At 39.7% G+C, this 16,353-nt stretch overlaps 1 protein-coding gene across 1 annotated transcript in view; it reads right to left on the reverse strand.

Moving 5' to 3' along the window:
- Positions 1 to 602: 602 nt before the first annotated feature.
- med30 (mediator complex subunit 30) overlaps positions 603 to 16,353 on the reverse strand; it is a 48,520-nt gene continuing 32,769 nt past the window's right edge. Inside the window, exon 5 of the mRNA XM_042507235.1 lies at positions 603 to 1,429. Within this exon, the coding sequence (XP_042363169.1) occupies positions 1,334 to 1,429 (96 nt within the window). The 3' untranslated portion in view covers positions 603 to 1,333. The remainder of the gene's footprint in view (positions 1,430 to 16,353) is intronic.

The raw sequence follows: 16,353 nt of genomic DNA on the forward strand, positions 1-16,353 counted from the left end.
ATACTATTGTAAGTAAAAAATATGTACTAAATAGTATTGAATGTCATAAAAGTAATAAAATAAGTTATTGTATTATCTGTCATGAAAATTTACCATAAAAACGGTAATATAAGATGTCAAAAGTGTACTAAAATAAGTCACGGTAGAGTATGTCATAAAAAGTACTAAAATAAGTAATTATATAGTCTGCCATTAAAGGATAATAATCTACCAAAAAGGTCATAATATAGTATATCAAAAAGAAGTCATTTTTAAGAAATCAGCAAAAATTATGCCATAAAATAAAGGAGTCGGTAAGTCCGCTTTTATCTTCAAGTATAAAATCACTTCAATAAATGGGAAAAATGTCTGAAAATGGTAACACGCAGATAGTGGACGGGGGGAGAATGCCATTGAGTCAGACTATCCGGGTCTTAACTCTACTAAAAAAAATGAATCTGAGGAACCTGTATGAAGATTATTCACGTTACGTTTGCTGTAGAAGTTAACTGCTAATTGCAGCTATTAAAGAGATCAACTTTAACCGATGAGATGTTTGATAAAAATACAGACGGTATAAACAACACATACACCAACGAACAAAATCACAAAACAACGTCAACTTTTTAAAAAATCACAGCAAGATTTATAGTTGGGCAGATGCTTAACAAGGCATGGTACTGACATGTCAAGTCAAATCAGAGCAGAGCATTGGTGAATTTACACATTTCATCAAATAAAAAAGCAGATCGGTAAGTAAGAATAAGACTTTTGCCACAGTGTACGTCTGTCTTAATAAAGTTTTCGGGGTAATATAAAAGCTTTTTAAATTTGGCGCTTTAGACGATTCTAATACAATGAAATCTGTAGTATTTAAGGATTAAATAGAATATATCGATGTGTCTCTACAGGCATAATCCCTCTAATGAGCTAGTACCTACAAATAGATAAAACATAATATATCAACTCTTCGGATTAATTCATTCAATACGTTGATTGAAATGCAGAATATCGAGGTAGACAGAATATTTTCTGCCATCGTCCACACTGATGTCACCTGCTCCCTTTCATCGAATGTTTACTGGGTGTCTCCTCGCCTCTCTGCAGTGTCAAGCCCTTTCGTCTTCACGCGTCTCGGCTTATTTTTCCTTCCATTGTTTCACGTCTTCTTCAGGAAACAAGTTGATATTGCCAAAGTCCCAATTTCCTCTATAAAGTGCAGCCTGAGCCGGCCTGTGGTACCCTGTCGCTCGTCCAGTTAACGACCAAATCATCCTGTCCATTATTTGTAATAATTGGTGTGTGTGTGTTCTTTATGAATGTGTGACTGTGTGTGTGTGTGTGTGTGTGTGACTCAGCTCCTTACAGCCAGCATGGAGTTGATCTCCCAGATGAGGTTGCGGAGTTGGTCCATGATCTGCTTCAGCTGCTGGTTCTTCTGCTTCAGCTTCTGCAGGGAAAGGAGACAAAAAGAAAACAATTTATATTTTTAAATAGGGAATCCCAAATATGGCATCTTTTTATGTGCTCAAACAATAAAACTAAAGGTTTACAAAAGACCAAAAGGTCAAATAACCTACAAAACACAAAGCAATTACATTTGAGCAGAAAACAAATACTTCATGGCTTACATGATGTTAAAGTGGCACATGCTGTAGGACTGGTATTGAAAATCCCCGCTGCTGTATACACGTTTCTTCCTATCGGCTTCACTTAAGCATCATGCTATCAACACAGCACAAACATCACACTTCCTACACCACTGTGAGTCCCTGTAAATATCATTTACTTCACCAAATTACTGAGAAAAACAGGTTCCAGATGTAATCTTGTTCCTAATGACTGCTGCTGTTCTGTTGCTGGCATAAGAAAATGAACAGGGAGGTTTTTGCCAGCAGGAAGTCCTGTGAGAAACAATGAAGATTCTGTTTCCTGTCTTCAAATTTAGTATTAGCAAGCTATTGTTACTGTTATGAAAACAATCTAAACCAGTGGTTCCTAACTGGTGGGTTGTGGTCCAAAAGTGGGTCAAAGGTCCATTCTGAGTGAACTTAAAGTGACTCCTGAACGCATCAAATTGTAAAAACACGCTTTATTTTACAAGTACAGACCTACAGACTTTGTGAAGTGCCTCATTTATCATGTCAATCTGTTTATTTCCAATACAGCAACTAGTTTATTGTTCTTGGTATTATTTGGCCTGTTAAACTGCTGTGGCTTTGCAATGTTTTTATGTCACCGGCCTTGAAGCAATAATGCGCACTTTTGTAGTTGTAATGCTATATATTTACAGAATTTTTGGGAATTGCACATTATTCTATATTCACATTATTCTCTGTAACATGTTTTATTTCACCGTGCTGTAAAGCCCTTGTGTTTACATTTTGAGAAATATAATTGAATATGTGGTAGCTTATTTTATGATTGGGCCTATACTTAATGACTAAAGAGAATTCTGGATCTCATGGCTGGACCAGTTGGGAACAACTGATCTATACATACGTTTCAAGGTTATTATGCTCCAGCAGTGGCCTCTAGCTCACCTGCTACAGCATCCGCCCCATATGTCGAGGCTTTGGCAGCAACCGAGGTTCGATTCCAGCATGTGGCCCTTTGCTCTGTATCTTTCACCCACATTTCCTGTCATTCTACAGCTATCCTAATAATAAAGGGAAAAATTCCCCCCAAAAAATCTTTAAAAAATTAAATAAAATATGTGTTTCAAGAAATGCCAAAAAAAGACCAAGATATATAAATATGGATGACATGACATCTTGATCGCCTCCTGGTGGCCGCCTGCAGTAAAGCTCACAAACGGCGCCCCCTCCATGTTCGCGAATGAAACATGGGCTGAACGACAAATATGGTCGATCTATAATTTTGTTACGTTTGGTTAAAATGAGCCATTTGATGCTATAAAAAAGGGGATCTGACATAATGTTTGACCGTTGTGTGTGCCAGTGTACTCGTGAGCATGGCGCTGCTCGGGATTAGTTGGATGATGGGAACTCAATACCATGGACATGGCTACTGTGCAGACTCTGTGCAGATACGATGGCAGCAGCCACAGTTAAGATATTTGGCTTCATTTTTGATAGTAAGTGGACACACATTGTCTGTCTTTAAATACAGTTATTGACTCATCCTGCTTTGGGACAACAGCTGCGTTGTTATACTATCACTTGCCACCAGTCTGCTGGTAGCTACAGTGATTTTTTCCGGTAAAAATGTGCTTGTTCGGTGGACTTTTCACCCAGCAGACTCCTTGGTCAGTGAGTCAAAAATATATTTTCATACACAGGGTGCTTTGATCTTAATGCTAATCTTAGCATACTAACTTGATGGTGCTGGGAGGCTGATGTTTGGCAGGAATAAGGCCAGTGAAGTCTCTCAAAGTTGGTGCTGACTAATGTGGAACGATTTCCAAATGCAGCTTAGATGGAGATTTATAGAATTTGTGGCTGTGATGACAAAGAGTCACAGAAGTTACCAATGGTTTCACTGAAAAGGGGGCAAATATTAGCGTATCCACTCGGCTGTCATGTTTCCATCACTGCCGATTGGAGCTGGAGCTGATAACCTCTGGCTCCTGCAGAGTCATTCATCACGGGAATAAATGCCAATTCTAACCTTTACCACAAAAGACAAAAAACAGATGTTGGGTGTTTGTGTTTTTGTTTTGTTTTTTATTCAGTGGGAAAGCAGCTAAAGAAAAATATTAAAAACACCTGCCTTCTCCTTCCCAGTTGTATGGGGTGGCAAGGTTAAATAAAAGTTTAAATACCACATTTCAACCTGTGAAACCTGAGCAAATAGGCTTCAGTTCTTAAAAAACAAACAAACAAACAAACAAAAAAAACATAGGGAAAAGGTAATGAGAAACTTGAGAAGAAATGTCCCAAAAATGAGCAAAAAGTGCAAAAGGACAATAATTATCTGAAAATTAGAATAAAAAAAGGTTTAAGAAAAATAACAACAAACAAAATGCCCTGAAAAAAAAGGAATAAAAAATTGTAATAATTCTGTTAAATAATTTTAAATATACAATTTTGATAATATTTTCTCTTTGGTTTTAAAAAAAATACGGTTCCAAAGCTACTAATTAATTGCAATTTGTGGAACATTTCTTGCCAAGTTACTAATTGCCCTTTTAAAGTATAATTTCAAAACAAAGCAAACCAATTTGCTTGGTGTTTGAAGGTTTAAATACTTGTGAAGACGTCTGAACGAAGCACAAAAAAGTGATGCCAATCCAAAGGGTTAACTTCATGCATGTCATTACATTTCGTCCTTTAACATACAATACATTAAGTGAGTGAGTACTTCAGTCAACTTCATCAATCCAAGCCGCCGCTAATCGCTAAACTAACACATCTGGCCTGCCTCAGGTACATCACAGAGGAGCAAACAACCCAATCTCCCCGTCAGTCACTGAGGGCTTTGTCTGCTGATTGCTCCTGAATGCCCCGCGAAGATCTCTAAGTCAACAGCTGCTGTGGACTGAAGTACCTCATCGCCCGAGCTTTACACATAAACAAATAATAGCTCCAAACTGCTGCTGCTGCTGCTGGAGAGTCAGAATAAAAACAGGTACAGCTGCCAAATGTGCGCCGCCTTTGAACGAGCAAAACATCTACATTTGAAGGTTCGGGCAAATTTAGCAACGGCAGTACATCACAGCTACTTACTCAGCTGCTTTTCTTGTGATAGATAGCCGGAGAGAGAGAGAGAGAAAGAGGAGAGCTCCTTCACTCAGGAGCTACTGTATCTGCAGTGCAGTGAAATCTATTAAGATTAAATCCATCTCACTCGCTCGGTAACACTCCTTTAGCCATGACTAATTACCAGCCATTTTTGCAGCGCAGATAACACCTTGAGCAATCGATTTCACACAGCTCTCTTAATATCAACTGTTTAGCTGATTGTCCTTGAAGATATTCCAGAGTGGAACATTTGGAGGCTTTCCAGTCTCTCTCTCAGGGGGGCTCTCAAGCTCTCTCACTCTTTTCTCTCTTCTCTTTCTCCCCGCCTTTTTCTATCTCGCTCCGGCTTCCACTTTAATTCTCTGTGTGTGTGTATTGCACGAGATATGCCTCATTACCCTGACGAGCAAGTTCTTGAAATAACTCGGTCGTTTACTGAGTATTAATGAGATGATACCATGAGCCTTTGTAATTTCAGTCAAACACTTTTTAAACAAGGAATACAACACTCAACCTTTTTTTTAAAAAGTGAAACATTTCTTTTTTTTTTCGGTAAAAAAAACTGCAATCACAGATATATTTTTCAAGCAGCTTTGTCTTCAAAGGCAAATTTTGTTACTTCTGAATCCAGATTCTTCCAAGAAAATCTACTCTCCTCTTTTCTTTGAAACCAGACATGAAATTTTTCACAGTGGAAATAAGACTACGGAGGCAGCGAAGCCTTCACGGCATGTTCATCATAAAAGGCTCGCTGGCATATCTTGATATATGAATAACAAGGCTGCTATTATCACAGAAATTGTTCTGCAACCTCGGGGAGATATAATTCCATTCATAACCTTGTAATTAGCGTAACTCTAATCCTTCACACCTATAATGGGATGTTTGGAGAAAAGGGTATACTACAGAGAACAAAGCGGAGAAAAGGAGCTCTGAACCATCTCTTTTTTGTCTGGAGAACAAGGCTTTTACACACACATACACATGAAAACACCTCTTGAGAAATCTGGAGGATGCACTCTCTCATTTCTTGGCCTGCCACTCAGCGGCCCGGCCCCACAGTAATGTTTTGATGCCTTCTAAATCCGCAGTAGGCCTCTTCTGACACGCTCTGACACGGCATCGGCCGCGGCAGGGTGGCCAGTCAACAACTCATGAAAGTAAACAAGGAAGCGCTGTCTGAGCTGCTGTCTCTGAAGGCCTCCTGCAGACTGGCAGACTGCCTACCTGCTTCATATAACCTAAAGATGCTGGCAGACATCGGTGGATTGGCGGAGGAGAGAGTGGAAAAGCACAGTGACCCGAGATGGAGTGAAAATGGGGGATTGGCACGCACAGAGGAGATGCAGTGATGTGTGTACGTGCGTGTGCAACTGTGCAAGCGTTTATGGTCTGATGTGCGTGTGTGCGTGTTTGTGGCTGCACATGAAAATGTCTGTGTGGGTTTGCGTGTGTGAGGATCAATCTGTGTTATGGATTCAATCCATTGGATTGGTATCGGCGCCAATACTGACCTTATTAAGCAGAACGGGTGTCGGCCAACAATGACCAACCCACAGTTTTCTGTTTCACTCACTTCATTTGCTGCAGTGAGCAACATTACTGCGGACGGGGGCTGCAACTTATTACAGTTTTCATTATGGATCAATCTGATGACCATTTTCACAATCATTCTAGCTTCTAGTCAATTATCTATAAAATATTTTGGAAATTTCCACAAAAAAGACAACTTCCCTAAATTAATGTCTTTGATTAACTTGTTTTTTTTCTGAACAACAGTCCAAAACCTAAAAATATTCACAATATCACATTTTGTGAGCAAGAAACATTGAATGTTAAAGGTTCTTCGTGCAACATTTAGAGCACAGAAATAACAAGAAAACCACTATTTGCCGTGTGAAGATACAGTGGAGTAATGGCGTCCTGAGCAGAGAATAAAGTCATGCTCTTAATGTGTGTTGTATTCTGAGCTTCTCTGTGGTTTGTTGTGGTGAGAAGGTCTGGCCGCATGGGCATGTTAGTGCATGTGTGTCGCGGTGAGCGTGTCCTACCGACTAGCTTATTGCCACTATTCTACACTGTACTGCCGTTACTGTGATATGTGAATGACACCGTCACTGAAGCATAGCACCCACCCTTCGCTTCTTCGCCGGTTAACATCATTAGCTCAGTTAGCATTGTTGCCATTGTTAGCATTATTTATAGATATAGCGCTGTTAGCTCCTAGCCTGTAAGCCATTTCATCGATGAGAACGGTGCGCAGACAATCCAACCCTAGACTCCGAATGATCAATATGTTCCGAGTGTTGCATAGAGCTCATTTACAACCCCCGGAAAAAAAAACAAAAAAAAAACATTTGACCAGAAGATAAGAAGGCAGCACTTCCATTTGATAATGACATTTACAATAAACAAAGGTTATCTAATCAATAAAATTCACTCCATATAGTTTTTCTAAAACTACATTTAGACTTAGACGTTTTCGGTTTAGTTCTAAGAAACCCCCTACTGGCTCCTATTTCAAAGTAAGTATACTCCCGTTAGAAGACAAATCATAAGTGATGTAAATAGCCTGTACGGGGATTGGTTGAACACACAAGCCAATGCAGCACCTTTTTTTAAAAGCCCAGTAAATGACACAAAAGACAAACAGCAGCTCATAATGAGAAAAAATGGAAGAAAACACAAACAAATGGACTGACGGTGAAGTCCAGGCTTCACTGAGCATACATGCAACGGGGAAAATAGAACGTGATTTTACTTTTCAAAGCGAAAGAGACGTTGCTACACCAACTGCCAGCCAAACTTACGCCACTTCAGTATTCCTATTGCCGGTGCAAATGCAAACAGAAAAAAAGGCCCTTGAAGGTTTGTAGTTCTCAGGGGAGCTCCTCAGTGGGCAACTCAAGGAGATCTCGATCTGTTTGGTTCACAAACACCTTATTTTGACTTTTTACTGGGAGGTTGTTTTGGAACATTGCATGGAAGGTTGATGAAGTAGGTGTGCACACCTAATATGTGTGTGTGTGCGATCTGAGAGGGTCATTAAAACGAAGTGTCCGACCGCAGGAAGCTCTCAGGTGCACTTACAGCACATCTGGGCAGAGGACAAGCCAGGGTGAGATCTGTTTTTCAAAAACAGTCTAGTTGCAAGCAAAGCAGGTCTTGTAAACAAAAGTCACATGGACTCATAAGTAGTTTGTTTATTGGACAGAGTTTTGGCAACCTGTCATCTCAAGAGATTAAACATTTTGGCAGCAGGGGGGAGTCAGAAACAAATCCGATTCCAGTCCCTGTAACTTCAGCTAAGCCTGATGGACATGTCAGAGTAGCTGTAATTTATGCCTGATTCATATCCACAAAGAACCAATTCCAAAAAAAGAAGTTTAGCATAATGTCACTAAAGTCACACTGCAGTTTGACCTACATTAGTTTAATTTTCTTACCTTGACAAACAGATGTCACTTTTTCTAGTTCATGCAAAAGTGGAGCTGAACATCAATCAGCAACAATTTTGATAAATGATTTAACATTAAGTCATTTATACAGCAAAAAATCCAAGCAGTATTTTGTTTCAGCGTCCTGATCGTGAGGATTTTCTGCTTTTTTTGTATTTTGTTACAGCAAAGTGGTTATATATGAGAGTTTGACTGATGGTCAGACAAGTCGTCACTTTGGGCTTGAGGAAAATGTGATGGACATTTGTCATTTCACTTTCTGATATTTTAAAAGAAAATATTTAGCAGATCAATCAATAATAAAAAATAATCTTTAGTTGCGGCCCGATTTAGAACATAATGAAGACAGTTTATGTGAACTCATATTTAGAGAAAAACAAAGGGTATATCAATCGAATTTTCATAAATTGATTAATTAGATGAGTTATTTAATCAAAAATAATGCTAATGCTCTTTAGTATTTCAGATTGAATATTGAATATTGAATATTGAATTGAATATCTATGCTTTAAACAGTTAAAATGGTATTTAGAGAAAGAAAGATATTTGAAGATGTCAATCTTTTTAGTTTTTGGCCATTTTTCTCCATTTTTCTTTCTTTACATATTAAACTAAAACTAATCAGTAAATGAAAATGACTTTTTGTTGCACCAAGCCCTATCTAAAAGCAGAGATAATGTTTTCAAGTTTGGAGGCTATTAGAATGCATTCAATATGTTCGTTCAGTTTGTCATAGCGCCACACTGTCTAACTCACAGCAGTGTACTCTGGGCACAGACAGAGCAGCAGAGTGGCAGGCGCAGCGAAAGTGAAACTTCACTTTGTTTATTCATTTAGGAATAGATTGCTCTATTTCTTAGAACAACAGCTCTCTCATTTTGTGTCGTCTATTATTTTTCCAACCTGAAATCAGCTGTGTTCCCCAAAAAACCATGCTGGACCATACCTGTGGCACGTCAGCTCAGCAACATAAAGTTTGCTTTCACTCACCTCACAACAGCTGCTCCTCTAATCCATCGCTCACCAACAACTGATGGACTGATCAAGTCTAAAAACCGGGATTTAAACTCAACAAACTGCTAATCAGGAAAGACGTAAAACTTAAGTGTTCTGCTTACGCTGTGTTCCCAGAACCGCAAAAAACCTCCAAATTCAGAGGGACACACACAAGAAAACAATGTGCATTGATGTGCCCCTTAACCCATTACAGCTATATGCCACACATAGATTATATTTCTGTGGAAAAAAACTGAGTGCGTACTTGAAATTTCTCTGTTAATCACTTGACTTGTATTTCAAACATTAAGAAACACAAATCACACTTGTCTTATTTGTTAGCATTTAGCATCTAGCACTGATCAGTGCGTCATTTCATGCTGCATTTCTATTGGTCGGACAGTAGATGTAGGTCGTAACAGCAGTCACACAGAGAGATGGTCATCTCAAATGACAGAATATGTCAGAATTTTATACCAAACTGTCTTTGATCACAACACCATGACAACGCCCTTCCTTGAACCTCTCTCACTGTGCAATATAGAACCACCGTTTTAGAGTAACAAACAAAGATATCGCCACTTTCCTTCACACTGGTCATCTCGTCTGGGACGGCCCAAAATCCCACAGTGCATACCAGGCTTTAAAGAAAAGTCATCTTCTGAGTCACAGGCCGAGGAGAGCTTAAATCCATTATGGTATAACTCATCAGTATCTGCAGCTTTTATCCTGACAGTATCTGATGCTTTGCTCGCCATCAACTTTAAAACAACCCTATCAGTTTGGATCTCCGTGATAAAACATCCGTACAGAGATGGGTTGTGCATAGAGGAGCTGAGGACAGCAGCTCCATCATTAGCTGCAGACTTTAAACACAGAACAATAGGAAAAGGGGACGGAGAGCTCTTCGCTATGAGGACAGACGACAGTTTGTGTAAATGACATGGATGAAGAGCTGTTACTCCATCGTTCTGTGCTTCACCCTGTCTGCCCTCTTCACGCTCCCTTCATCATGCGCCCTTTCTCCCCTCCTTGTCCAAATCAGATCAAAGAGGCTGTCCTCAGTCGAAGGGTGTAAGACAGGAGGGGAAGAAGAAAAGGCTGAATTTTTCAACGAAACCTCTTTATTAAAATTCTGCTCCAGTGAAACTTTACCACGAGAGGAGCTCAAACTGCTGTATCTCTCTCTTTCTCTGTGTCATGTCAAGACAGATCCTGGCTCAGGCCACCAAAAGAGATTCCCCGACCTGAAATCCATTAGTCACAAAATATATTCATGCATTCACATCACGTGGCCCATTGGAGATTTCTTTCAACTAAAAGTGAACTGATTTTTCTAACTTAATACATCACTGCTCGAAATTCGTTCGATACCACATCGAATGCAACTCAGCACAACATGATAATCTGTAAACACTTGGGATTTGTCAAATGTAGGCCATCAAACAACAGGGCGTCTACAGGCTTATCAGGCTTGATAATTGGCATCTCTATATTAATTAATTCTTTTGCATTATCTCCACATTAAAGCCGATTGGGGAGGGTTTTTTTTTTTTATCCATTTGACATTATAGAAAAATGAAGCTAATCTTGTAATTATATTATTATATGAATAAGATGAGGTATTCATCTGCTTTTTAGCCATTTAACCCGTTTCATCTACGATTAAAAACATGACCACCGTGCTCTCAGAGCACATTAAGAACCCTGGCGATGCTTTTTGATGAGGAGCTTTGAGATAATGGCGGGGAAGAAACGACTCAGATTAAAAAATACACACACACACACGAGTAGAGAGGAGGAATATAGCAAGTGGAGCGAAGACGTGCCTTCACTCAGGATTCCTCTGCTAATCCGCCCTGTCGCTGGCGACTCAAATCGCAGCTTTGACTCCGACGGATCTGGCTGGGAATTACAAGTGTAAGTGTCTGTGAGTGAGGAGAAGGGATTAGGGAGAGGAGAGGAGAGGAGAGGAGTAAGAAGAAAAGGAGGAGAGGGGGTAAGGAGATGAGAGGGGGGACTATATATACAAACATATGGAGGATTGGTAAAGAGGTGAGAATACGGAGGGGACGAGAGGAACAGGAATGGGAAGAAGAGCCTGGAAGGAGGAAAAGATATGGGCGCAATAAAATGGTGGAGAGGAGATGAAACAGGAAGAAGAGGAGGAGAGACAAGAAAAGGGGAGGAGGGAATACAGAGAAAAGGAGACAGAAATGGAGGAGAGAACAAGGGAGAAAAAGAGTATATATCTCTTTTTATTACTGTTTCAATGTCTTTATCTGTCGCTGAGATAAAGGAATACAAACGTATCTGTTTTACTTAACCTTTCCAGGTTCCATTTCAAAATAAAAGTCCTCTGACAACATTTCTGTCTACAGAATCCCATCAGTTGTTGACACAAAGCATTTTGTTGTGAAACATTTGCCAGACTGTGTTATTGGCAGTACAGGAGCTTGCAAGTCTTCATAAATGAGCAGAGCATGTACTTATGTGGGAATACTGTTCTCATAGCAGCATGCAGCCCTGCAGAGGCATCACAGCAACAATGCTGCCAGTGTGAACACACCACGAACGTGCAACACGCCGCAGTTTGAGGAGGTTGCCATCATGCACTGCTTACACATGCAGTGTCTTCCAGGTGTATGGTCTGGCACATGATCGCTCCCTTTTTTATAAAGCCGAGATCTCACCTGAGTACTGTGATGTTGCACGGCTGATAAATTACTTCTGTGTGAGTCTATACATTATTTTTGAGGAAAATCCTGCATCATATAATGTCAAACATTTATCTCCTGTCCCAATATGTAAAAGTAAGAACTTAATGTAAGGAGGGTGAGTGTTTGGAAAAGGTTCCATAAAATGTTATTGAACTTCATCCCTAATAGAAAGGAGAGGAAGACATTTGACTGCATGTCCTATATCACACCTATATCTCCAAAATCATCATCACCACAAATGAGGCAGGTTGAAACCACAAACTCATTACCCTCTGCTCTACTTTAAAACTTCTTACATTTCACACGCTTTACAGAAGCTGAAGCCAAAGCCCTCTTCAGACAGTGAGAGTGTGCCTTGGCAGAGACGCAGATCAAATTTAATTAAATTATAGGGTTTATAATAAGTGTGACAAAAAAAACTGGAAAGGAGCAACTATGTGGAAAGGTGCCTTTCCAGAAACCTCCGGTCCCCTAAATTATACAAAATTGAAAAATGTCCTCAAGGAAATACTACTCCCTATTAAGCAGAAGAAATTAGGACAAACCAAACTCGAGGGGCTGACATTTTTAGTAATGAACGTGTCTACAGTAAGAGCTAAGAAAACCAATGCTCAATAAATTAACCTCTCAAATTACTGTTTTGCAGCCCATACAACCTGTATAGTGGTCTGCATAATAATCACATACCTAGGCCATGTTATTTCCCTTCTGATCACTTGTTAACCCTTTGAACCCTGAGCAAACTGGCTAGATTTCTTTCAAAAACATGGGAAGAAGGCAATGAGCAACAAAAAATGATGATACAGAAATTAACAATAAATTGGTCAAATTTACAGGAAAATAGTAAGTAAAAAAGAAAAAGAAAATTAAAAAAAAGACAAACAAGGCAATGATCTGAAAAATGGGCAAAAAATGTATCATAATGCTGTAATATAATTTTACATATGTAATTTTGATAATTCTAAATATAGTTTTTCCCTACCTTTTTTTCCCCTTAGACATTTTTCCATGGCTTTTTAAAAAAATAATCTTTTAAACCAACTAATTTATTGCAATTTGTGGAACATTTCTGTCCAAGTTGCTCATTATGTTTTTCCCCATGTTTCTGAAAGAAACTGCCTCAATTTGCACAAGGTTCAAAGGTTTAAAATCTTGTCTGAATGCAGCACAAGTTAAGGGATGTCACTCCAGGTTTCAAAGGGTTAGAATATTTTACATGCAATGGAAAAATGCTTCTTTATATGATATTTATTTTGGACATCATACGTAATTGACCGTTTTACACGGCCTGTTTAGACGGGTGTGTCACACCATTAGTCCACCTCGCCGTTCTGTATAAAAGGTTTGACCTCAGAATGGGGATACAGAGCTTTCTATAAGCCTGAACAAAGAATGAACATAGAGGAGTAAACTTCAGACTGACAAGCAACTCATTGACTGGACAGTTTCGGTGTTTGTCACCCTGAATCATCAGGACTCATGTAGGGAAATCAGTGCTGGTCTTAATCAGCATCAATTATGAGATCTCGGACAGACTACACAATCAATAGATGGATTAATTATCGGTTTAGCTGTTGAAATCATTCTAAAATCACATATCTGCTATCATAAAATCCTGTGTTTGTTTTTTTTTTCTTTCACACCACAAATAGACCATACCAGAGACCATATGGAAATGGACTGAGACCCACCTTTTCAGGAAGTCTCTGTCCGTTTTTTTGGTCCACACGTGGCTTTCAGACCAGCCCAAACAAACCGTACTAACCGCACAACCTGAGTTCATTTTAATCAAAACAAAAAGGGTAGGTCTGAAAGCACACTCAGAATTATATCAGTCGAATCACATTTGGCTGTTCAATGCAAATTTTCAACAATTCTATTTTTTATACTGTTTGAATGTTTGAACAGGACTTTGCAGGATGTTCGGTGTGACAGCAGCACTCACTTAATATAGTAAACAATCGCAAAATATGTTTTGCATAATGTGGGGGAAAAGCCAGAGACTGTATCATTTTAAGTTGCTGTGAGCTGTAAATTCACCACCTCTAAGCAGAAGAGAGACAGTTACGTTGAAAAGCCTCTCTTCCTACCTGCAGCTGCACTGTGTCCACAGCTTTCTGTACCAAAGCGTACAATGAAATTCACAGCCAAATCTGGGGAACAACCGCTCGACAATGTCATTTGACTTAGGGATCTCCAACTGATTACTTGAATGCCTGACTTTAAAGGGGCAGCCCTATTGATGTCTGTGTAAAAGGGGAAACCAGCAGGATGGGACAGATGTGACTTTTGATAATGTGTAATGTGTGACCCACTCCTAGTAAACTTAAAAAGCAGCCAGCAGCAGTTCACAGCCAATTCAAACAAGAAGAAAACATTATGGTCCAGGTATCATGGTTTAATGGAATACCAGAGTATTTAAATATACCAAAGTTATGTTTTTCAATAGCGTCATAAATACAGGCACTCCTCTTTCTGTTAAACTAATTGTATGTAGTGCACAGCATGGACCACCAGAGCTCAGGATCTGGTCTCTTCTGGTGGAACAGGGAGCTGAGCTAAAGACAATGTAACACCTAGTAGTGGAGGGATAAGTTACAGGACTGTAAACAGTTGACGACAGCAAGGCAGAGAGAAGCTGTGGGGAATAAAGGCATGGTTTTTACATCTAACTTGGTGAATTAGGGATTTATTTTGTTTTATGATGAGTCAGGGCAATAGGACCTCGTCAGTTTTCCACGGCCGTGAGAAAGTTAAATTCAAAAAGGTGTACAATTGTATATCTCTGTTATCTCTAATAAGGAAAAAAGGTGTGAGAATATTACTTTTCTTAACGCTTTGTAGGTTTCTATTATGTATCTATTAGTGTGAAAAGCAGAAACTTGTGTACCCCAGTGAAATTACAAGAAGGTATGAGAGTATAAAAATATTTCATACCACCCAAGCCTAGTTAGTTCATAGGTCATTTCAAATCAAAACATATGGTTTTTAAGAGCTCAAATTAATCATGAATGCTCCTACATTGCACTCCAGCATGACTCAGGAGCATGTGTACTAAAAAAATATTCCACCAAATGTCATTTGAAGGAAAACACAGTGCCCACTCTGAGGAAACTTGTAAAAGCAGTGAGTGAGTTGGGGGTTAAGTAAGCTGCTTACTGCTTCATGCCCCGCCTGGGGATCCCTGTGACGCTAAGTGGGCCCTGGTTTACCATCTGACAGTATACCCACAGGGAGCCGGGCCAAGCAGCTTTAATTTGCCTGACATGAGTTAAAAAAGCCTTAATTGACTTTATAAACTTTATGGCTTTTTCTCAACGGGAAGGTTTAAGTGCAAGTGTGTTCTGTGTTTGGCATCGGCTTTCCCAGGGGAATGAAGCCCTTTAAAGGGATTTTGAAGGCAGATAAAAGCCTTCTCTTCCAGGGGTGGCAGAAATACAATAGCCATGTTGTCATCCTTGCATACACCTACCGACGGGGCTCTTTCAATACGTCCTCAGCATTGAGGTGGAAAGCCTGCAGTGTCAGCCGACTGTTGCAGAACGGCTGCAATCGATTCAGCCTTTTAGAGGTATCTGAGGCTAGGCGCCCCCTCGCTCTCTCCTAAGCACTTGAGTCTCTGCCAGGTAGCCCCATCGATTGCGCTTTCCTTTGTGATTTGGTTCCCAGTGATAATAAATGAGGGGCAAGGAGGTTGGAGTGCTGTTGCTTTAAAACCAATGATGGGCAGCCATGCAAGCGACTTAACCATCAGCAAAATTGCACATCAGAGCAGAACCCAAGAAATACAGCTGTGTTTACTGGGCGGCGGCTAAATGACATATTAAACCAAGAATATGTCTTTTTCACTGCAAAAGTCACAGTAATTACCTTCTTTACATACAATAAGCTCTTCAGCCCGACTGCATATCTAAGTTCATACTTAGTTCAGGAGAGCAAAAGGGTTAATTTGTACAGAGCAGCAGATTAGCTACAGCAGCTTTGGGACTGATAAGGAGAATGAAATTCAAATCACGACCTTCTGGGTCTCAAAATGTGTTGACTGCATATGCATGATCGCTTAAAGCACAGACATACCCCTCAGTTACAGGTAGAGCCCCCAAAATATGGGATTTTTGTAAGGCCAAAAAACATATCAATAGGAGAGAGTAGGGGGAAAAAAACAAACTGATTCGATATTTCTGCCAGTATTCTGCTATTAAACACTTGCAACATCTGTTCCCTTTTCGGCACCCCATTCAAAAATATCTTTGCCATTGTCCTGCAAATTTGGCTTTCAAAGAATTTTAAAAAACCTACAGGGCATGATGCAGGAAATACAGTTGAGCCAGAGGAAAATATTATATTTGCACATTTCATATGTATCACAATGATCCTTAAATGTTGCAGTTCTGATTGCATGTATAAGTGTATAGTTTCTCATCAGGAGATAGAGGAGATGGTGGACAGTAAAACACCTTGGTGAGACAGCTGTCAAGCTGCAGACCACTGTTCGAA

The sequence above is a fragment of the Plectropomus leopardus genome, chromosome 18, assembly GCF_008729295.1.
Source record: "Plectropomus leopardus isolate mb chromosome 18, YSFRI_Pleo_2.0, whole genome shotgun sequence".
In the NCBI taxonomy this organism is placed as follows: domain Eukaryota; kingdom Metazoa; phylum Chordata; class Actinopteri; order Perciformes; family Serranidae; genus Plectropomus; species Plectropomus leopardus.